The sequence below is a fragment of the Staurois parvus genome, unplaced genomic scaffold (assembly GCF_062004578.1).
Source record: "Staurois parvus isolate SC_StPar_1 unplaced genomic scaffold, SC_StPar_1.0 ptg000021l, whole genome shotgun sequence".
In the NCBI taxonomy this organism is placed as follows: Eukaryota; Metazoa; Chordata; class Amphibia; order Anura; family Ranidae; genus Staurois; species Staurois parvus.
The window spans coordinates 3,321,892-3,347,201 of NW_028317817.1; the positions used below are offsets into that span (position 1 = coordinate 3,321,892).

Here is a 25,310-nt window from a genome sequence, read left to right on the forward strand (position 1 = left end):
CAGCCTCATGTGGCAAGAGTATGCAGGTGGTTCTTGGAGGATGAAGGAATTGATAACATTGATTGGCCCTCACACACGCCTTACCTAAATCCAACAGAACACCTCTAGGATATCTTGTTTCAGTCCATCTGATGCCGCCAGGTTGCACCTCAGACTGTTCAGGAGCTCAGTGATGCCCTGGTCCAGATCTAGGAGGAAATACCCCAGGAAACCATCTGTTGTCTCATTAGGAGCATGCCCCTACATTGTCAGGCATGCATACAAGCATGTGGGGGCCATACAAACTACTGAGTACCATTTTGAGTTGCTGCAATGACATTTCAGCAAAATGGACTAGCCTGCTCATTTTTTCACTTTGATTTTCGGGGTGTCTTTGAATTCAGGCCTCTGTAGGTTGATAATTTCCATCAAAGATGGGGCATCCTTACATTCTTAACACATTACCCAGTCCATATCAGTATAGATATCCAGCATATTTTTCCCCATTGAGATCTGATGTGTTTTCAAAGTGTTCCTTTAATTTTTTTTTGAGCAGTGTATATATATCTCATCATCTGGGACAAAGCTGGGTGGTATATAAATAAAGTAACATTTGCACTACTCCTGAATAAATTCATTTTTTGAACACTTGATAATGATATGTAAAAAATGTATAGTTACATTTCCTATTTTGGCTACAAAACTACTAATACCTAAATAATGAAACCATCTCACACCTCCTAAAAGAAGTAAATTTAAGAAATAAACACATTTGAGCAATATGAGGAACAAAAACGGTCAGATTTTTGTAAAAGCAAATATTTTTTCTTTCCATGGGCGATCTGGATCCAATTAAAATATAGGTGAAACTCAAAAAATTAGAATATCGTGCAAAAGTTCATTTATTTCAGTAATGCAACTTAAAAGGTGAAACTAATATATGAGATAGACTCATTAGATGCAAAGCAAGATAGTTCAAGCCGTGATTTATCATAATTGTGATGATTATGGCTTACAGCTCATGAAAACCCCAAATCCACAATCTCAGAAAATTAGAATTTTACATGCAATCAATAAAACAAGGATTGTACATAGAACAATATCGGCCCTCTGAAAAGTATAAGCATGCATATGTACTCAGTACTTGGTTTGGGCCCCTTTTGTAGCAATTACTGCCTCAATGCGGCGTGGCATGGAAGCTATCAGCCTGTGGAACTGCTGAGGTGTTATGGAAGACCAGGATGCTTCAATAGCGGCCTTCAGCTCTTCTGCTTTGTTCGGTCTCATGTCTCTCATCTTTCTCTTGGCTATGCCCCATAGATTCTCTATGGGGTTCAAGTCAGGTGAGTTTGGTGGCCAATCAAGCACAGTAATCTCACGGTCATTGAACCAGGTTTGGGTGTTTTTGGCAGTGTGGGCAGGTGCCAAGTCCTGCTGAAAAATGAAGTCAGCATCCCCATAAAGCTCGTCTGCGGAAGGAAGCATGAAGTGCTCCAAAATCTCCTGGTAGACGGCTGCGTTGACCCTGGACTTAATAAAACACAGTGGACCAACACCAGCAGATGACATGGCTCCCCAAATCAACACAGACTGTGGAACTGAGTGATCAAAGACAGCTGGTAGCTCAGTTCTCAGTGCTCTTGAACAGAGAGCTTTTGACTGTCAGCTATTGCTGTCTGCTCTGTGCCCCCCCATGCTCACTGGAGCTCCAGGCTGTGGAGGGGGTGGGAGAAGCTGCCTCAGGCACAGCAGATAGCTCAGAGACTGAGCCAGGTGCCAGTCAAGGCTTCTTGGTTGGATCCCAACCATATGGTCGGGATCTTTCCCCAGCCTGGACTGGCTCTGTTACATGGTCAGAACTAACTACACTCTTGTGATCGACAGGAGAAGTACAGGCAAACAAGCTTTGGCTGTACTTCTCCTTTAACGTGTTTCACCCCTCGATCAAAATTAAAAATTGCCGCGTGTGTGAACTTCCAAGACACTACAGTATCTATCAGCAATGAGAAACTGCACACACCAATATACTGTAAACCGAATGACCAGTGCCACTATCTCCACAGTTCCATCTTTCAAGCCCCAACATGCCAAATAAGAAAACAGAAATAAACATCTCAGATTACCAGCAGAATTCTTCCATAAGAAAGGTTAAAGGAACAAAGCCATTAGTACAAGCATAACCACTATTTGAAAACAAAGAGAAAATCCCCCACTAAAAACATAGCTGAATACCACTAGTAACTATACAATCCAACACTAGATAGGATAAGAAGGATAATCAAGAAGTGGCAACTCATCGTAACAAAACATAACATGCTGAGAAAATTCTTCTAACAACCCCCAATGCTGGCCTTCAGGCAACCACGCAAACTCGGACATAAATTAATCAGCAAAAAACTTTACTTTGGGTACAGGAACACAAACAATGGAACAAAAACCTTGCAACAATAAATGCTTCAAACTGTGCACACACATCAATCCACTAAAATGCATCATATACATAAAAGGAACCATCCCTTCAATGTTACAGGACCATACATATTCACCTCCAGTGATGCATGGAAGACATTAATATTTTCTAAATGGGAATGTTTGACCATTCTTCCAGATGTGCATTTGTGAGCTCAGGCACTGATGTCGGATGAGAAGGTCTGGCTCACAGTCTGCTCTAATTCATCCCAAAGGTGTTCTATCAGGTTGAGGTCAAGACTCTGTGCAGGCCAATCAAGTTCCTCTAGCCCAAACTCACTCATCCATGTCTTTATGGACCGTGCTGTGTGCACTGGTGTGCAGTCATGTTGGAACATGAAGGGGCCATCCCCAAACTGTTCCCACAAAGTTGGGAGGATGAAATTGTTCAAAATGTCTTGGTATGCTGATGCCTTAAGAGTTCCCTTCACTGGAACTAAGGGGCCAAGCCCAACCCCTGAAAAAACCCCACACCATAATCCCCCCTCCACCAAGCTTCACACATTAGGCACAGTGTAGTCAGGCAAGTACCGTTCTCCTGACAGCTGCCAAACCCAGACACGTCCATTGGATTATCAGACAGAGAAGTGTGATTCGTCACTCCAGAGAACACGTCTCCTCTGCTTTAGAGTCCAGTGGTGGCGTGCTTTACACCACTGCATCCGATGGTTTGCATTGCTCTTGGTGATGTAAGGCTTTGATGCAGCTGCTCAGCCATGGAAACCCATTCCATGAAATTTTCTACGCACTGTTGTTGCGATAATCCAAAGATTGGAGGTCTTTAGATCTTGACTCTGCAGATAGTTGGTGACTTCTGTGCACTGTGCGCTTCAGCATGCGCTGACCCTGCTCTGTCATTTTATATGGCCTACCATTTCGTGGCTGAGTTGCTGTTGTTCCTAGTTACTTCCAGTTTGTTATAATACCACTAACAGTTGACTGTGGAATATTTAGTAGCAAGGGAATTTCACAGATGGACTTATTGCACAGGTGGCAACCTATCACGGAACCACACATGAATTCACTGAGCTCCTGAGAGTGACCCATTCTTTCACAAATGTTTGTAGAAGCAGTCTGCATGGCTAGGTGCTTGATTTTATACACCTGTGGCCATAGAGGTGATTGGAACACCCAAATCCAATGATTTTGAAGGGGTGTCACAATATTTTTGGCAATATAGTGTAGGTCTCACTGCATGTTTTTTGGTTGGACCCACTGTGTGTCTTGCCACCAACTTGACCATTCTCGTGTACCAGGAATGCGATTTCTTTCCATGCAATACACCACCACTCAAAAAACAATATCAGGGAAAAGGTTCATTGAGCAAAGCAGCTGACTTTATTAAATCATATAAACCTAACAATTACACCAAACTCACATGTATTTGTGCCTAAGGACCTGCCACTGCCCTGAAATCAAAAGCCGGCTTGCGCTCCAGGGATGGGATGGGATGGGATGGGATGTATCGGCTGGGAACACTTCTTTAACTAGTTTCGTCTGTAATTGGACATCTTCAGGAAGGTGTTTTGAAGACTGCAGCGGCCATAATCACACTCATCTGAGTTTTCATTGTTATTTTATGACCTTTATACTTCTGCATCTCTACCCCCTCCCCCCATTCCACCATCTATTTCTCAATCAATGAACTTTCTTACTTTTATTACTGTGTGTTTTATTTCCTCCAAAGATTGTTGTCTTTATGGATGTATTCCTAATAGTGTGCTAAACCTTTGTGTATCAGTACAGTTTGGACCCTATAAGAAGGGGGTAGACCCCCAAAAGCTTGTACTGAAAATATACCAGTTTGTCCAAATAAAAAGGGAAATTCATCAACTAGTTTTCACAAAAATTCAATCTTTTTTTGTTGATTGATGAAAACTCCTTAAAAAACTTAACTTCTGGTTCCCTAGGCACAGGCATTGGTGCCTTTTGAAAAGTACATCTATGCTAGTGATAGTTTTGCATTTTAATATTTTTACTACATTGATGTTTGTAAACCAATAAAAGCATTCCCTTTATGAAATGGCTGCAAAAAGTGACTAGATCATTACCTTGGAGACCACATTACAGTAAAGTCATTTGAAGGACTACTAAGGCTCGGCTGAATTTCCACAAATCCAAGCCTGTTTTGAGTGGCTTTTGACAAAGAATATAAAAAGTGATGTATTCCCTCAGAAAAAGATGAGCATTCCCAGTTACCGCAATAGCAGCAGGCAGTTAACAACAGCCATATTACCATAGCGAGATTTAAATGAAATGGAAGTTTACAGTGTAAATAAGTAGCAACATCAAAGTACTACTTTATAATCTAGCTTTCTGGGAGCAGTTGAAAACAGCAGTGGAAGCTCTTGTAACAGAGGAGGTTAATGAATGTTTCAAACTTATTAAATGAGAAGCATTGTGAAAAAGTAGCATGTATTTTACACACTCAGCAGCACGCAGCTTTTCAAAAGGAGTTTGAAAATGATTATCAACACGTGAAAGATAAGCTGTTGCCTTTGAGAAATACCAGCAGCTACAGTTTTTCCTTTAATTATACGTTTATGTTTTCTTTTTATTATTATTTTATTCCCTGTACAAAGGAGTTATGGATGCTACTGCACACCCAGCACTTGTCTTCATTCCCATGTTTACCCACGTTTCCCTATACTCAGTACTTGTCTTGTTATCTGGTTATCCATGTTTGAAGTGACCCCCTTCCCTACAGGGTCTCTTCTATACAGGAACCAGTTTATAAAGGAAAAAAGTGAATATGCTATACTTACCTTTCCAGCAAACACGTCTGTAGAAAAATTGTCACTTTGTTGCTCCCCAGCCGCTGCATGTATTCCACACTTCTGAGCTTTTGCTCCCCTTCTGCAGGAAAGGTAAAAATATTCACTCTTTTTTTAACCACTGCCCACCCCCCCTTCCTGACCAGGCCACTTTTGGTGTTATGGCGCTACGTTACTTTAAGTGACAATTGCGCGGTCATGCAATGCTGCACCCAAATGAAATGTACATGCTTTTTTCCCACAAATTGAGCTTTCTTTTGGTGGTATTTGATCACCTGTGCATTTTTTATTTTTTACACTATAAAAAAAAGACTGACAATTTTGAGAAAAAAACAATATTTTTTACCAATTGCACAGTCATGCAACGCTGCACCCAAATAATATGTACGTCCTTTTTTCCCATGAATTGAGCTTTCTTTCGGTGATATTTGATTGCCTGTGTTTTTTAGTTTTCGCGTTAAAAAAAAAAGACCAACAATTTTGAGAAAAAAAACAATATTTTGGACTTTTTTCTATTAAACGTGTCCAGTAAAAAAAAATTAAAAAAATCAAATATTGTCATAAATTTAGGCCAAAATGTATTCTGCTACATGTCTTTGCTAAAATATCCCAATACGTGTAAATTAATTGGTTTACGTGAAAGCTATAGTGTTTACAAATGGCGGTACTGGAATTTGTTTAATTTTTACTTGTAATGGCGGCGATCAACGATTTATAGCAGGACTGCAGCGGGCATTCTGACACTGAGGGGAACTGATTTGGTGTCACCGACATCCCCAGTGACACCAATACAGTGATCAGTGCTAAAAAAAGCACAGACGCTGTACTAATGGCACTGGGCAGGAAGGGGCGATGAAAGGGTTAACTGTGTGCTGTTTTACATTGGGCGGTGTCTGTGTGCCTCACTGTAAGCACACTGCTTTGCATGGCTGTGCTGTGTACAGCCATCCAAAGCAGTGTGCATGAGCTTACAGGGAGGAGAACTATTTTGTTTACAAACAGTTCTCCTCCCCTTCAGAGGTGCTCAGCAGTCACCGGGCGCTGTCGAATAATCACCGGCCGGGACTCGGTGATTGACAGCCTCGGCAGCAAATGGTGGTGTGGGTAGGGCGTGCCTACCCGGATATGCAAAGTCACGGATATATACGCGACTTTGCGTACCCGTGCCGTCCTGTAGCAGTATATCTGCCATAGGGCGGTCAGGAAACGGTTAAAGGCTGCCTTCTGTTTAGAAGTGACCCTGTCAGTTTAGTCTACCCAGTACTTGTCTTGATTCCCTCACTTACCCACGTTTCAGTATACCCAGCACAGTGCCTTTAAAAAGAGGGCCTTACCCTAATGTCAGTTCAGCATGAACAGGGATGGAATTGACTCACAATAGATATACAGCATGTATAGCATGTTTACAGATAAATAGGCATGCAATATTATATTGCTAATGATTCATTGTTCTCTGTAAAAGCATGTATAAGTGACAAACAAAAATAGGCTGCAACATTTGTGTAAGGGTCTGTTCACACTAGAACGCAGTTGTCAGGGATCCCGGGTCCTCGGTGGCGCGCGCATGCGCAGACCGCCGATCTGTCCCAGCCGGCGAGCGCAGAACCCTCGGCGATCGCGGCGGCCGCGCATGCGCAGTAGCGATCGCGGCCGCACCAATGGGAGAGCAGGGCGCCCTATTTAAAGCTGCCTGTGCATCTCCAAATTGCCGCAAGGTCTCGTTCCTGTTCCTGTAAGTACGCTCCTTGTTGCCAAACTCTGCCTGTCCTGTTTATGCTGACCTTCTCCTGCTCTGACCCCGGCTCGTCCCTGACCATCCTTCTGCCTGACCTCCTGCACCGCGCTGCCCGCTACCTGCTGAACCTGGCTTGTGACCCCGACCATTCTCCGCTTACTCCCCCCGTACCACGCTGCCCGCACAATACCGACCCGGCTAGTCTGACCTCGCCTACTCCTGATAGCTGCCCATCCATCCCGCTCGGATCGGGATCTGTCATCCCATTCGTCCCGCTCGGATCGGGATCTGTCATCCCCTTCACAGCAGGCTCTACCCGGGCACATACCCTCAGCGGGACCCCTCTGCCACCGCCGGGGGTGCCCAGGGACGCGACCTGGTTTCAGTCTTGCACCAAGTCCATCCCCACCATCAGGGGCCCTGGTGAAAAGGCAGACTGGGACTTAGACTCCGCGTCCTGGGAAACCCCGTGCCGTGGACCACTAGAGATCCCGTTGGGCGGAGCCTGACAGCAGTGTGGGAGACCTGTGTTCAGAATGCACTGCCCTTGCGATCTGCAGTGGGTGCCAGTGCAATGTTAATGACACCTCAAACGCAGTGCGTTTGCCCTCACCAGGTTGCATTGTGCAAAATTACCATGTGGTCCAGTTGCAGTGCATTGTCAAAAGTAGTGCATGCACTACCTTTGGCGCAGTGTAATTTCAGCCTATTCAAAATGAATGAGCTGAAATCACATGGCACAAAACTGCATGTGAAAAGCACAGAAACACACAGCATGTTCCTAGTGTGAATGGGCCCTAAAAGTCTGAAAATGTCTTGTTTGGGGAAAATTAAACAATTTTTGGCCTGAGAGAGATGGTTGTTCAGCCAAATGGTTGTCCTTTAGTAAGGAGCCAGCAGGGCACTACCTGACCCAAGTCTCATGGTATATTTATGTGCAAAGTTCAAGCCTGTGGCAGCACTTGCAAGGATAAGACCCTTATACTCTGAGATGATGCAAGGTGATCAGACATAAAAGTAATGTCTAAATACAGGAAAGACCGTTTGTTAATATTCACTAAAGCAGGATATACACAGACTGCAGTTCAGACAGTTCAGCAGAACCTGGCCAAAGTTTGGTACATGTGTACTGCTGTCTGTTCAACAGAAGCCAGTCTAATGACCAGCTTCTTTCAAATGATCAAGCTTGAAAACCAGCATTCGAATCCAGTCTATATGTGGGGACAGCATGTAACTTTTCTCATACCACTGGAGGTATCATACCTTACAAAATATGAATAGGGAGAATTACGACTAAATGGGTCTTTATTATGCATCCAATGGTATAACACACATAAAAAAGGATAATGTAAAATACAAAGTTCAATTTTATTGCAGCATATTAGAAACATGCAAGTTAAAATCATTTAAAACATTCACATATAACAGTTGATAATACTTGAAGGTATACTGTACAGCCAACTGATGCCAGTGTGTATAAATTGGCCTTGAGATCAAGGTGCAGAGGTTGGCGCATGTGGCAGGATAGCCCTCTTCATCATGACCCAGGATCTCAAAAATACAGAAATGCTAGAACAGCATATATATACAGTCAGGTCCATAAATATTGGGACATAGACACAATTCTAACATTTTTGGCTCTATACACCACCACAATGGATTTGAAATGAAACGAACAAGATGTGCTTTAACTGCAGACTGTCAGCTTTAATTTGAGGGTATTTACATCCAAATCAGGTGAACGGTGTAGTAATTACAACAGTTTACATATGTGCCTCCCACTTGTTAAGGGACCAAAAGTAATGGGACAGAATAATAATCATAAATCAAACTTTCACTTTTTAATACTTGGTTGCAAATGCTTTGCAGTCAATTGCAGCCTGAAGTCTGGAACGCATAGACATCACCCGACGCTGGGTTTCATCCCTGGTGATGCTCTGCCAGGCCTCTACTGCAACTGTCTTAAGTTCCTGCTTGTTCTTGGGGCATTTTCCCTTAAGTTTTGTCTTCAGCAAGTGAAATGCATGCTCAATCGGATTCAGGTCAGGTGATTGACTTGGCCATTGCATAACATTCCACTTCTTTCCATTAAAAACTCTTTGGTTGCTTTTGCAGTATGCTTTGGGTCATTGTCCATCTGCACTGTGAAGCAGCGTCCAATGAGTTCTGAATCATTTGGCTGAATATGAGCAGATAATATTGCCCGAAACACTTCAGAATTCATCGTGCTGCTTTTGTCAGCAGTCATATCATCAATAAATACAAGAGAACCAGTTCCATTGGCAGCCATACATGCCCACGCCATGACACTGCCACCACCATGCGTCACTGATGAGGTGGTATGCTTAGGATCATGAGCAGTTCCTTTCCTTCTCCATACTCTTCTCTTCCTATCTCTCTGGTACAAGTTGATTTTGGTCTAATCTGTCCATAGGATGTTGTTCCAGAACTGTGAAGGCTTTTTTAGATGTCGTTTGGCAAACTCTAATCTGGCCTTCCTGTTTTTGAGGCTCACCAATGGTTTACATCTTGTGGTGAACCCTCTGTATTCATTCTGGTGAAGTCTTCTCTTGATTGTTGACTTTGACACACATACACCTACCTATGTGTGTCAAAGAGTGTTCTTGATCTGGCCAACTGTTGTGAAGGGTGTTTTCTTCACCAGGGAAAGAATTCTTCGGTCATCCACCACAGTTGTTTTCCGTGGTCTTCCGGGTCTTTTGGTGTTGCTGAGCTCACCGGTGCATTCCTTCTTTTTAAGAATGTTCCAAACAGTTGTTTTGGCCACGCCTAATGTTTTTGCAATCTCTCTGATGGGTTTGTTTTGTTTTTTCAGCCTAATGATGGCTTGCTTCACTGATAGTGACAGCTCTTTGGATCTCATCTTGAGAGTTGACAGCAACAGATTCCAAATGCAAATAGCACACTTGAAATGAACTCTGGACCTTTTATCTGCTCATTGTAATTGGGATAATGAGGGAATAACACACACCTGGCCATGGAACAGGTGAGAAGCCAATTGTCCCATTACTTTTGGTCCCTTAACAAGTGGGAGGCACATATGCAAATGCAAATGTAAATACCCTCAAATTAAAGCTGACAGTCTGCAGTTAAAGAACATCTTGTTTGTTTCATTTCAAATCCATTGTGGTGGTGTATAGAGCCAAAAATGTTAGAATTGTGTCGATGTCTCAATATTTATGGACCTGACTTTATATATATATACAGTTGTGTTCAAAATAATAGCAGTCAGACATCACTAACCTGATCAATCACTGTTTTTGGTAGAGATTATATTTCTACATGGCAAATATTTTACTAGCAGGTATAGTAGAGTAATAGAAATCCAACAGACCCAACAGTCATGACATGCATGCTGCTGATTCTGTGTAATTTAATCAGTAATTGAAAGGGGCATGTTCAAAATAATAGCAGTGTGGAGTTCTATTAGTGAGGTCATTCATTCTTTGAAAAACAGGTGGCAATTATTGCCCTTATTTAAGGAAGGAAGGCAGCAAATGTTGTACATGCTGGTTACAGTGCATTTCTCTCTGAAATTCTGAGGAAAATGGGTCGTTCCAGAAATTGTTCAGAAGAACAGCGTACTTTGATTAAAACGTTAATTGGAGAGGGGAAAACATATAAAGAAGTGCAGAAAATGATAGGCTGCTCAGCTAAAATGATCGCAAATGCTTTAAAATGGCAACCAAAACCTGAAAGACGTGGAAGAAAGCGAAAAACTACCATATGAATGGATAGAAGAATAGCCAAAATGGCAAGGACTCAGCCAACAATCAGCTCCAGGAAGATCACAGAAGGTCTAAAGTAACCTGTGAGTACTGTTACAATTAGAAGACGCCTATGTGAAGCCAAGCTATCTGCAAGAAGCCCCCACAAAGTCCCACTGTTGAAAAAAAGACGTGCTGAAGAGGTTACAATTTGCCAAAGAGCACATGGACTGGCCTAAAGAGAAATGACGCAACATTTTGTGGACTGATGAAAGTAAAATTGTTCATTTTGGATCTAGTGGCCGGAGACAGTTTGTCAGACGACGGCCAAACACTGAATTCAAGCCACAGTACACTGTGAAGACAGTGAAGCATGGTTGCGCAAGCATCATGATATGGGGATGTTTCTCATACTACGGTGTTGGGCCTATTTATCGCATACCAGGGATCATGGATCAGTTTGAATACATCAGAATACTTGAAGAGGTCATGCTGCCTTATGCTGAAGAGGAAATGCCCTTGAAATGGGTGTTCCAACAAGACAATGACCCCAAACACACCAGTAAACGTGCAACATCTTGGTTCCAGACCAACAAGATTGATGTTATGGAGTGGCCAGCCCAATCCCCAGATCTTAATCAAATAGAAAACTTGTGGGGTGACATTAAAAATGCAGTTTCTGAGGCAAAACCAAGAAATAGAGAAGAACTGTGGAATGTAGTCCAATCATCCTGGGCTGGAATACCTGTTCACAGGTGCCAGAAGTTTGTTGACTCCATGCAACACAGATGTACAGCAGTTCTCAGAAACAGTGGTTATACAACTAAATATTCATTAAGTGATTCAAAGGAAAGCAAAATCTTCAAACATTTTTCAGTTTATATAGTGAATGTTTGAGTTTGTAAAGAAGAATACAAACACTGCTATTTTTTTGAACAGTCTAATATTCACTTTTCTTAAATTTTTTTATAGGAACAACACAAGTTTGATATATTTTTCTTCATGTTTTGATTTGGAATAGAATGTGTAGTGTTCCCAATGCATTTGTGTGTATGGAAATAAAAGCTATTAGAAGGATTTTGAGCTTTATTCACTTTTTTCAACACACTGCTATTATTTTGAACACAACTGTATAGATATATATACACACAGTATCTCACAGAAGTGAGTACACCCCTCACATTTTTGTAAATATTTTATTCTATCTTTTCAAGTGACAACACTGAAGAAATGACACTTTGCTACAATGTAAAGTAGTGAGTGTACAGCTTGTATCACAGTGTAAATTTACTGTTCCTTCAGAATAAATTAACCCACAGCCATTGATGTCTAAACCGCTGGCAACAAAAGTGAGTACACCCCTAAGTGAAAATGTCCAAATTGGGCCCAATTAGCCATTTTCCCTCCCCAGTGTCATGTGACTCATTAGTGTTACAAGGTCTCAGGTGTGAATGGGGAGCAGGTGTGTTAAATTTGGTGTTATTTCTCTCACTCTCTCATACTGGTCACTGGAAGTTCAACATGGCACCTTATGGCAAAGAACTCTCTGAGGATCTGAAAAAAATAATTGTTTATCTACATAAAGATGGCCTAGGCCAGTGATGGCGAACCTTTTTGAGCCCGAGTGCCCAAACTGCAACCCAAAACCAACTTATTTCTTTCAAAGTGCCAACACTGCAATGAAACCTGAATATCGAGCTTTTGGTTTAGAAAAAACAACTTGTACAGTAGTGCAAACTAATTAACAGTACAGGGATGACCAGAGACTGCGGACACAGTACAGGGATGACCAGAGACTGCGGACAGTACAGGGATGACCAGAGACTGCGGACACAGTACAGGGATGACCAGAGACTGCGGACAGTACAGGGATGACCAGAGACTGCGGACACAGTACAGGGATGACCAGAGACTGCAGACACAGTACAGGGATGACCAGAGACTGCAGACACAGTACAGGGATGACCAGAGACTGCAGACACAGTACAGGGATGACCAGAGACTGCAGACACAGTACAGGGATGACCAGAGACTGCGGACAGTACAGGGATGACCAGAGACTGCGGACACAGTACATGGATGACCAGAGACTGCGGACACAGTACAGGAGATGACCAGAGACTGCGGACAGTACAGGGATGACCAGAGACTGCGGACACAGTACAGGAGATGACCAGAGACTGCGGACACAGTACAGGAGATGACCAGAGACTGCGGACACAGTACAGGGATGACCAGAGATTGCGGACACAGTACAGGGATGACCAGAGACTGCGGACAGTACAGGAGATGACCAGAGACTGCGGACAGTACAGGAGATGACCAGAGACTGCGGACACAGTACAGGAGATGACCAGAGACTGCGGACACAGTACAGGAGATGACCAGAGACTGCGAACAGTACAGGAGATGACCAGAGACTGCGGACAGTACAGGAGATGACCAGAGACTGCGGACAGTACAGGGATGACCAGAGACTGCGGACACAGTACAGGGATGACCAGAGACTGCGGACACAGTACAGGGATGACCAGAGACTGTGGACAGTACAGGGATGACCAGAGACTGCGGACACAGTACAGGAGATGACCAGAGACTGCGGACACAGTACAGGGATGACCAGTGACTGCGGACAGTACAGGGATGACCAGAGACTGCGGAAAGTACAGGAGATGACCAGAGACTGCGGACAGTACAGGGATGACCAGAGACTGCGGACACAGTACAGGAGATGACCAGAGACTGCGGACACAGTACAGGAATGACCAGTGACTGCGGACAGTACAGGGATGACCAGAGACTGCGGAAAGTACAGGAGATGACCAGAGACTGCGGACAGTACAGGGATGACCAGAGACTGCGGACATAGTACAGGGATGACCAGAGACTGCGGACATAGTACAGGGATGACCAGTGACTGCGGACAGTATAGGGATGACCAGAGACTGCGGACAGTACAGGGATGACCAGAGACTGCGGACACAGTACAGGGATGACCAGAGACTGCGGACAGTACAGGGATGACCAGAGACTGCGGACACAGTACAGGGATGACCAGAGACTGCGGACACAGTACAGGGATGACCAGAGACTGCGGACACAGTACAGGAGATGACCAGAGACTGCGGACACAGTACAGGGATGACCAGAGACTGCGGACACAGTACAGGAGATGACCAGAGACTGCGGACAGCACAGGGATGACCAGAGACTGCGGACACAGTACAGGGATGACCAGAGACTGCGGACAGCACAGGGATGACCAGAGACTGCGGACAGTACAGGAGATGACCAGAGACTGCGGACAGTACAGGGGATGACCAGAGACTGCGGACAGTACAGGAGATGACCAGAGACTGTGGACAGTACAGGGATGACCAGAGACTGCGGACACAGTACAGGGATGACCAGAGACTGCGGACAGTACAGGGATGACCAGAGACTGCGGACAGTACAGGGGATGACCAGAGACTGCGGACAGCACAGGGATGACCAGAGACTGCGGACAGCACAGGGATGACCAGAGACTGCGGACAGCACAGAGATGACTGCTGACCTTTGGGGAGGGAGGGGGAGCGGGTACCTGAATTTGACAGGTACCCGCTCTTCCGCAGAGTTTTTTTTTTATCTTACCTGTTCCATTATCCAGCCGCGCGCTGTCTTCCCGGCTTCTGCAGTGTGGGCACTCGTCGGACAGCCGGATGCCCAGTGCGCATGCGCGAGAAGCGCTGCGCTTTGTGATTGGTCCGGCGGCTTCTGGGATCTGTCATGTGTCCCAGGTACCGCCTTACCATTCACAAAGAGCACTGCTTCTTGTGCATGCGCACTTGGGACCCGGCTGTCACGCACACTACAGCCGGGAAGACAGCGCGCCGCTGGATTCTCCTGGCGTGCCCACAGATAAGGCTCGGCGTACCGGCTGTGGCACGCGTGCCACGGGTTCGCCATCACTGGCCTAGGCTATAAGAAGATTGCCAAGACCCTGAAACTGAGCTGCAGCACAGTGGCCAAGACCATACAGCGGTTTAACAGGACAGGTTCCACTCAGAAAAGGCCTCGCAATGAACGACCAAAGAAGTTGAGTGCATGTGCTCATTGTCATATCTAGAGGTTGTCTTTGGGAAATAGACGTTTGAGTGCTGCCAGCATTGCTGCAGACGTTGAAGGGGTGGGGGGTCAGCCTGTCAGTGCTCAGACCATACGACGCACACTGCATCAAATTGGTCTGCATGGCTGTCATCCCAGATGGAAGCCTTTTCAAAAGATGGTGCACAAGAAAGCCCGCAAACAGTGTGCTGAAGACAAGCAGACTAAAGACATGGATTACTGGAACCATGTCCTATGGTCTGATGAGACCAAGATAAACTTATTTGGTTCAGATGATGTCAAGCGTGTGTGGTGGCAACCAGGTGAGGAGTACAAAGAAAAGTGTGTCTTTCCTACAGTCAAGCATGGTGGTGGGAGTTTCATGGTCTGGGGCTGTATGAGTGCTGCCGGCACTGGGGAGCTACAGTTCATTGAGGGAACCATGAATGCCAACATGTACTGTGACATACTGAAGCAAAGCATGATCCCCTCCCTTCGGAGACTGGGCTGCAGGGCAGTATTCCAACATAAGAACTACCCCAAACACACCTCCAAGATGACCACTGCTTAGCTAAAGAAGCTGAGGGTAAAGGTGATGGACTGGCCAAGCATGTCTCCAGACCTAAACCATATTGAGCATCTGTAGGGCATCCTCAAGCAGACGGTGGAGGAGCGCAAGGTGTCTTAACATCCACCAGCTCCATGATGTCGTCATGGAGGAGTGGAAGAGGACTCCAGTGGCAACCTGTGAAGCTCTGGTGAACTTCATGTCCAAGAGGGTTAAGGCAGTGCTGGAAAATAATGGTGGCCATACAAAATATTGACACTTTGGGCCCAATTTGGACATTTTCACTTTGTGGTGTACTCACTTTTGTTGCCAACGGTTTAGACATTAATGGCTGTGTGTTGAGTAATTTTGAGGGGACAGCAAATTTACACTGTTATACAAGCTGTACATTCACTACTTTACATTGTAGCAAAGTGTCATTTCTTCAATGTTGTCACAAAGATATTACACAAATGTGAGGGGTGTACTCACTTCTGTGAGATACTGTGTGTATGTATATATATATATATATATATATATATATATATAAAATAAGCATATACATGTATAAAAAAAACTTACATAGAGATTTTATATAAGTGTCCTGTACCCACTTTGGAAGGAAAGGTGAAGAGGAAAAAAAAAAGAGCATTTCATCAATTCTTTCAGCCAATTGCTGCAGCACTGATCTGTGTATTCTGTTGGAGGTGAGGGGGTAGAGTCCTCCCTGTCAGAATACAATAGCTTAGAGGTCTCCCTGCCCCATGCATTGTTTGTGTTGATGCTGGAATCTGTCAGGTTTTTCTTTTTTTCATTCAACCCACTAAGACTACACAGCCCCTCTCCTTCTCCTATTCAACATAACATAGAGGAAAGAGGTCCTGTAGTCCTCAGAGATAAATTAAAACAGTGTTTTCAGCTCACGAGATGGGGCAGGACCATCGGGTATTTTTATTTGCACTTTTCATACAGGTATAATAAAAATGTTTTCAGTGGCATGTTTAACAGACCAATATGGAGGAAATAAGAGAAGTTCATTGTTAGGATTTACATACAGATTATATACTTTTGTAGTATACTTACTCGATATATTGGTATATTTTACGGATTTTAAACTGTCTATATGTGTGCACTCCTGTTTGTAGTATTTTATAAATGTTGTATACCCTAATTTCCTGCAACTGCAACACTGCAAAGCAGAAACTTTTTATGGGTCTCTGGCTTTTAAACTACAAAAAAATCTCTTACCAGCTCCTTGGGTAGAGAGAAATCAACCCTTGCATACAATGCACACCCTTTTGCCTTTGAGTACATAACGCGTGTTTGCTAGCCCCAGAGACTAATGTGTATTTGCACCAATGCCATCTCAGGGAACAAGGAGGTAAATGCAGTCAATGTATGCAGTATTGTTAAAAACAGTTGGAATGGGCAACCATCAGTAGCACTTTTAATGCAGCAGTCATTCTGCCAAATGTCACTTTTGCAATTACTAGTAACTATGTAAAAAAAAAAAAAGTTATTTAAAAAAAATTAGAGCCGAAACTTGAAAGCTGTCGTAACAGCTTACTTCATCTTTCTGTTTCCTAACAGCCATTTAGACAGACATTACACTGTGACCCCCATACAGCCATTATAGTTTTTAATGCATTTGTTATGCCATTTTCTAAAGATGTTTACATATTTCTTTATGCCTTTTTTGTTTTCCTCAGGCGCATTTGGGAAAATGTCACCAATGCCCTAAAGTCAAAAAACATTGAAGCAGCAACAGAGCACAAACACCAGTTGGAGGAGAGGCAGAGGGCAGAAGCCAGACAGAGATCATCCACTAATGTGCCATGGAAACCAAAGTATTTTATCAGAGAGGCAAGTATTATTTTTAAGTAAACTTCCACCATTGTTCTTCATCACACTGGACATTTTGCTATGCTGGTTTTGCACTACAATTCAACCCTGTTACATTAAAATAACTCACACTGTAAGGTTTCCATCCAGTTTATAAGATGAAAGGTTGGTGTTCTAATCAGGCAGTGATAGATGGAGCATTAGGGGCTTTGTAAAGAATATAATACGGGGGAACATGGTGGTGTTTTTCCATTATTATCATCTCAGAAAATGGCTGTGCGGTACTAATAACTCACTGGAAAATAAAGTGCTGCTGCATCGAACATCTTCTAAACTTTGTGACCTAGCTCTGTTTATGTAAGCAGGAAGCTACTGACGAGTTTACAGCTCAGATAATAGACTGCTACGGAATAGCGGAGATGTAACAAAGGATTACAGTCTTGTATGTTCATGCTTTCTAAATCAGCCTGGTTATGCAAACTATCTTGTATAATGTTGCAAACATTATACAGCTCAGATTGTGTAACAAGACTGATTTGGGAGGGTAGAATACACAAGGTTTTGTTCCTTTGCAGCATCTTCATCTACTTATATGCTAGATTTAAGCTATAAACTCATGATCAGTGTCTAAAGGTCCATGCACAATTGGGCTTAAAAACCCCCCCACACATATAGAGCATTTTTCTACAGACATTTAGGAGCGTTTAGCTTTTTTTTTCTGCCAGAAAACTCCTCTCAAAAATGTAAACCAGAAGGGTTTTTTTCTCTGCCCTAAACGCTGAGCTTAAAATATGCCTCTAAGGGCTCATTTACGCTTCAAAATTTGACGTTGGACATGCTTTTTTAAAATATTGTGAATGCTAGTCAAAGCACCTGCCACTAAATAAAACGGTAAGCTTACAGTTTTGCTTATATGTTGTTACATAGTTACATAGTTAGTCTGGCTGAAAAAAGACAAAAGTCCATCCAGTTCAACCATTAAAAAAAAAATAAAGTTATATTCCTATACCCCCAGTTAATCCAGAAGAAGGCAAAAAAAAACCCCAGCAAAGCATGAATCAATTTGCTCCTGGAAGGGAAAAGAATTCCTTCCTGATCCCCCGAGAGGCAATCAGATATTCCCTGGATCAACTTTACCTATAAATGTTAGTAACCAGTTATATTCTGTGTATCTAAGAAAGAATCCAGGCCTTTTTTAAAGCAATCCACGGAGCTGACCAGAACCAACTCTTGAGGGAGTCTATTCCACATTTTCACAGCTCTTACTGTGAAGAAACCTTTCCGTGTTTGGAGATTACATTTCTTTTCCTCCAGATGTAAAAAGCGCCCCCTTGTCATCTGTGATGACCTCAGGGTGAATAATTCTACACCAAGTTCACTATATGAACCAATGTTGTGTTTGCTTTGCTTTCAAAAATTTACCCCATGTCGCTTTCTTGGTGCTCAAAAGCCTCCATAGAAGTCTATGACAAAGCTCACTAACAGCCTCTGCAGATTTCAAGAGGCTTCTATGCAGTTAGGTTCGCTTTGCTTTGGAGATATTGCAGGTATGAGATATCCCAGGATGTACTGGGAAACCAACAAGTCAGCCGTTACTTCCAGTTTATGTGTATATATTTTGGAAGTGTCTGGTGTTTACATCATATCTGGTGTGCAGCCTGTAGCAGCAGAACGGTGAGCGGGGTCCAAACCAGAGCAGAGCACCCAGCAGACAGCACATGTGGTGTGCATCATGGGAATGCTATAGTGGATGGTGAGCGGGGAGTGAAGAGAGAGGACTGATCGGCAGAGGATCAGCAGAGCTGGGGGACTGGAGCAGAAGAAACTAGCAAAGGGTATATGTGGCACACAGCATGGGAACAAAATTGCCAAAGGTGGACAGGGATTGGAGAGAGAGGAGGATTAGCAAATCAGAGGATCAGCAGAGCTGGGGGTTACTACTTAGTGGGGGATAAACAAAGCTAGAGGTTACTACTGAGTGGGGTATCAGCAAAGCTGTGGGTTACTACTGAGGGGGAGATCAATAGAGCTGGGGGTTACTACTGAGAGGGGGATTATCAGAGCTTGGGGTTACTACTGAGCAGGGGATTAGCAGAGCTGGGGGTTACTATTGAACAGGGGATCAGCAGAGCTGGGGGTTACTACTGAGTGGGGGATCAGCAGAGTAGGAGGTTACTACTGAGTGGGGGGTCAGCAGAGTAGGGGGTTACTACTGAGTGGGGGGTCAGCAGAGTAGGAGGTTACTACTGAGTGGGGGGTCAGCAGAGTAGGGGGTTACTACTGAGTGGGGGATAAGCAGAGTAGGAGGTTACTACTGATTGGGGGGTCAGTAGAGCTGGAGGTTACTACTGAGCAGGAGATCAGTAGAGCTGGGAGTTACTACTGAGCGGGGCATCAGCAGAGCTGGGGTTTACTACTGAGCAGGTGATCTGCTGAACAAGGGTACTAGTAAGCTGGATATTTGCTGAACGAGGGTACCAATGAGCTGGGGATCTGCTGAAAAGGGGTACTAATGAGCTGGGGATCTGCTGAGTGGGAGTACTACTGAGCTTGGGTACTACTGAGCAACTTTAAAACAAATAGAAAATCAACACACACACAGGACATTTGCCAAGCTTTGTTAAAAGCTTCAAAAAAGCACCACTGAAGCATTACAAAAGCATTACTAAAGCATCACAGAAGCATCAAAAACACATAAAAAAATCATGTTGAAGCGGTAAGCGCTTTAAAGTGTGTTAAATTCAAAGCAAGTGTAAATGAGCCCTTACTGTCTTTTGTTTCAAAGCCCAGTTGAATTTTCACACCTTTTTATCTCTTTGTTGTCCTATACTCCTTTTATATGTGACTAATTTTTGTGTGGAAATGCCTGAAAATACACTCTTCTCTCATAGCCGCTTGCTGCGCTCTTTCTTGGGTGGTCCATGCTGGCATAGCAGAAAAAGGGCAAACGGAGAGTAAATCTCTCTAATAGGGGAACAGACAAAACTGACAGAGACTATACTACTATACTATCCTAAAAAAAAAAAAAGATTGCCTTTAACTATTCTATAATAATACATATCATAATATCTGCCAGGCTGCCTGTCTAGTTCTGTGACTTCAGTTGTGCTTAATGTTGTCCATTCGTGTTCAGGCCATCTGCACAGTGCATGTATTTAGCCCTTAAATGATCATTTCCACTGTCCTGAGGTACAGTTGAAAATTTTGACTCTTCTTCATATAGATAATTATTGACCATACTTCTTTTGCTCCCACCTGCCCATAACAATATTACTGCAACAAAAAAATAAAACCAATAAATAGGAATGGAAACCATGCATTCATTATTACTATACAGAATATGACCTCATCAGCACTAGGGATAACGTTCTTTCTAGATCACAAAAGTCATGTTACAAGAGACTGAAACCAATCCCATATAGCAGAAGACTGTCAGAGACTGCAGACATTTCATGACAGACTGTACAAGGTAAACATAATTTACATCTATAGCTTGGGAATGGGGGCCTGTTTCAGAAAATAGCCAAGAGCCTTCTGCATAGTCTGTCGCAGTTAATGCTTTATTAACAGTAACCATTACATAGTAACTCCTCATGTGTTGAGAAAAAAACAAACCCCTTTGGGTGGTGAATGTACATTGCAGGAATTTTAACAAACTTTGTAATTGATTCCTACCTTTTGTTGCTGTGAAGAAATAGCTCTTTTTTCACTAGACTGATTCTATACTCAATCAAAATGGGAGGGTGTGCTTCTTTAACGATCAGCTGATGCAGTTTCTGTGTTCTAATGAAAAACGCCTGTATACCTGTAGAAGTGATTAATGTTTGGGGAGTATATCACCAAAACTTACATTTTGATTGCGGGGGGCCTAAAGTCTGAGTTGTATCAGAGTGAAGACTTCAGAGGAAATTGGCCAGGCAATCACATAAGAAGAAAATTACCTTTTTAGAGGCATTTTGCACACCAGCTCTGTACAGAACATCTACAGGTTTCCAGATTGCATTGAATTTTACAGAAAATTGCAATGTTGAAAATTAATAATAAATGACAACATGGCTTGTATAGCAATTGTATGTGTTATATTCATTTTTTTTAATTTGCTGTATTTTTTCCACAAATTTGAAATTACCCTTTAACCAGTTCCCAACTGCGTTATAGCCAAAGGACGGCTACAGCACAGTTGTGTAATTCTGGGATGATGTCCATGTACTTCATTCTAGAACAGGCCCCCCGTCCCTGCGCGCCGCCAGTGATCGCTGTGTCCTACGAACTCAGCTGATCACATGATACGGTAAACACCCAATCACGGACACAGCAGATCACCGGGTAAATGCAGTTGCCGGTTATCGGCTGCACTCTGCTCATGCTGTCACAGCGTGAGGAAAGTACTGCCGAGAACTGGCAATTGTCAGCAAAGGGATCAGCACTGATCATCAGGGTACGGATGATCAGTGCCACTCACCTGTGCCCTGCAGTGCCATCCACCTGTGCCCATCAGTGCCACCCACCTGTGCCACCCACCTGTGCCCTGCAGTGCCACCCACCTGTGCCCATCAGTGACACCCATCTGTGCCCATCAGTGCCACCCATCAGTACTGCCGAGCAGTGCCGCCCATCAGTGTCCAGCAGTGCCGCCCATCAGTGCTGTCCATCAGTGCCACCCATCAGTGCCCAGCAGTTCCGCCCATCAGTACCGCCTATCAGTGCAGCATCATCAGTGCCAGCAATCAGTGCTGCCTATCCGTGCCATCTCATCAGTGCCCATCAGTGCAGACTCATCAACACACATAAGTGATGGAGAAAAATTACCTGTTTGCAAAATTTTATAATAGAAACAAAGAAAACCTTTTTTTTTTTCAAATTCTTTGCTCTTTTTTATTTTTAGCGCAAAAAATAAAACACCCAGCAGCAAGTAAATACAACCAAAAGAAAGCTCTATTTGTGTGAAAAATGATAAAAAATTTCATATGGGTACAATGCTGCATGACCGCACAATTGTCATTCAAACTGCGACAGCGCTGAGGGCTGAAAATTGGCCTGGACAGGCAGGGGGTATAAGTGCCTGGTAGGCAAGTGGTTAAACACTTGCCGGCCGGCCGCCCACAGTACTTTTAGTATGGGTGGGCAGCATGTACAGGCAAAGCAACTTACCCGTAGGTCATTTTGCCTGTACAGACATGGGGGAGCTACGTGATACTCGGGAACCGGTGATCATGTGATCGCATGATCACAATGTCAGCAAAGCTGTTTTGAATCAATGTGATTCATAACAGCTTTGCTTCCTTTACTAGTGAGCTGTGATTGTCCCACAGCTATCACATGGTACCTGGGCCAATCACAGTACTCTGTACCATGTGATTAGTTGTAGCCAATCACAGATCACTTGTATTCACAGCTGTCATGAACTTAACCCATTCATGACAGTTCAATGCATTGCTGGTACAATGATCTTCATTGTACCAGCACTCAAAGTGTAAAAAAAAAATCCCTGATCACCCCCAGAGTAGTACAATGTTACTATGATAACACTGAACTACTCTGTTGAAAGTATTTTGAACAATAGTAAAAAAATAAACAAATAATGTTTGAAAAACTGTAAAATTTTGGATAAATAAAAGTTTTTTTTAGTTTTTTTTTTTTTACGTGCTGTCACCAGTCAGTGTCCCTAATCACTGCCATACCAGTCATATCATGACCCTGTACTGTGCTTGTGACGGTATGTAAAAAAACAAAACAAAAATGTGAAAAATGGCAAAATCCAAAAACTTGCCATGCCTCTTTCTAAATACCTTAGACTGTCTACTTTCCAAAAAAGGTGTAATTTGGGGGTACTGTCCTGACATTTTAAGGGCCTCAAGAAATGAGACTGGCCATCAGCACATCAGGATTGATCAGTTTTCAAATATATATCATATAGTTTGAAGACGCTATAACTTTCCTACAGACTAAATAATATACACTTATTGGGACATTTTTTACCAAAGATATGTAGCAGAATTCATTTTGGCCTACATTTACAAAAAAATTGATTTTTTTTTTCAAAATAACCTAGATTAATAAGTTTTTTCAAAAACCCAGTGGTGATCAACTACCACCAAAAGAAATCTCTATTTACGTGAAAAAAATTATATAAATTGAATGTGTATTCAGCATCACATAACTGCAGAATTGCCATTTTAAGTAGCGCAGTGCCGAATAGCAAAAAAAATGACCTGGTCATGAAGGGGGTAAATTCTTCCAGAGCTGAAGTAGTTAACTAATGGGGTTTGGAGGTCTTGGTGGTCCTAATCTAACTTTTTCTTTAGATTTTATTTGTAGAATTAGTAATGAAGTATGTGTTGGTTTGTTGTTTATTGTACACGATGAAATTGTTACCATAAGGCAGTTTGAGGTGCTAGGTAAATCTAAATGCTAAGCTCCTTTCCAAAAAAAAGCATGAACACCAGCCCACATAATCACATTAGTTCAAACTGAGACCTATTTTACAAAAGTATATTATGTAAACGTTTTAACCACTTGCCCTCCAGAGGATTTACCCCCCTTCCTGACTAGGACATTTTTTGCGATACGGTGCTGTGTTACTTTTAGAGATGAGCGAATCGAACTTGGCGAAGTGGAATTCGTTTAGAATATTAGGAAAAATTTGATTCGCGCCGAATCCGAATATTAGCAAACTTCGGATGCGCGAATCGAATTTTCCCCGATCGGCCGATTTTCATCCCTTCTACAGCCGGCAAAAAGTGTCCCTGCAGAGAGCTCCGCTATTTCTGACAGTTCTCTGACAGTTCCTTCACATTTACAGCGGTTGAAACATTGTATCTATTTGTTTCCATTTAGGATACAGATGTTTTTATTCGGAAACAAATAGATACAATGTTTCAACCGCTGTAAATGTGAAGGAACTGTCAGAGAACTGTCAGAAATAGCGGAGCTCTCTGCAGATACACTTTTTGCTGGAATGGAATTCTTCTTATTTTCATCCTACTTCTTCTTCATCCTCTTCTTCTTCTTCTTCATCCTCTTCTTCTTCTTCTTCTTCATCCTCTTCCTCTTCTTCTTCTTCTTCTTCTTCTTCATCCTCATCCTCTTCTGCATCCTCATTCTCTTCTTCATCCTCATCCTCTTCTTCTTCATCCTCATCATCTTCTTCATCATCCTCATCCTCTTCTTCATCATCATCCTCATCCTCCTCTTCGTCTTCTTCTTCATCATCATCCTCATCCTCTTCTTCTTCTTCTTCTTCTTCTTCTTCTTCCTCACCATCATCCTCTTCTTCTTCATCCTCATCCTCTTCTTCATCCTCTTCTTCTTATTATTCATCCTCATCCTCTTCTTCTTTTTCCTCATCCTCTTCTTCTTCATCATCCTCTTCTTCTTCTTCATCCTCATCTTCTTCATCCTCTTCTTCTTCTTCTTCTTCTTCTTCATCCTCATCCTCTTCTTCTTCTTCCTCATCCTCTTCTTCTTCTTCATCCTCATCCTCTTCTTCATCCTCATCCTCATCCTCTTATTCTTCATCCTCATCTTCTTCTTCATCCTCTTCTTCTTCTTCATCCTCATCCTCTTCTTCTTCTTCATCCTCTTCTTCTTCTTCATCCTCTTCTTCTTCTTCCTCATCCTCATCTTCTTCTTCTTCATCCTCATCCTCTTCTTCTTCTTCATCCTCTTCTTCTTCATCCTCATCCTCTTCTTCTTCTTCATCCTCATCTTCTTCTTCATCCTCATCCTCTTCTTCTTCATCATCCTCATCCTCTTTTTCTTCTTCTTCTTCCTCATCCTCTTCTTCTTCATCCTCATCCTCTTCTTCTTCCTCATCCTCATCCTCTTCTTCTTCCTCATCCTCTTCTTCTTCTTCCTCATCCTCTTCTTCTTCTTCTTCTTCATCCTCATCCTCTTCTTCTTCTTCTTCCTCATCCTCATCCTCTTCTTCTTCATCCTCATCCTCTTCTTCTTCATCCTCTTCTTCTTCATCATCCTCTTCTTCTTCTTCATCCTCATCATCTTCTTCTTCTTCTTCTTCCTCATCCTCTTCTTCTTCTTCTTCATCCTCATCTTCTTCTTCTTCTTCATCCTCATCCTCTTCTTCTTCTTCATCCTCTTCTTCTTCTTCATCCTCTTCCTCTTCTTCTTCTTCTTCTTCTTCCTCATCC

The 25,310-nt window shown here is 43.0% G+C and overlaps 1 protein-coding gene across 2 annotated transcripts in view; it reads left to right on the forward strand.

Moving 5' to 3' along the window:
- OSBPL10 (oxysterol binding protein like 10) overlaps positions 1-25,310 on the forward strand; it is a 653,617-nt gene that overhangs the window by 585,408 nt on the left and 42,899 nt on the right. For both annotated transcript variants that reach the window (XM_089690791.1, XM_089690795.1), the window contains one exon: positions 17,028-17,181. In XM_089690791.1, coding sequence (XP_089546917.1) covers positions 17,028-17,181 — 154 coding nt within the window. The remainder of the gene's footprint in view (positions 1-17,027; positions 17,182-25,310) is intronic.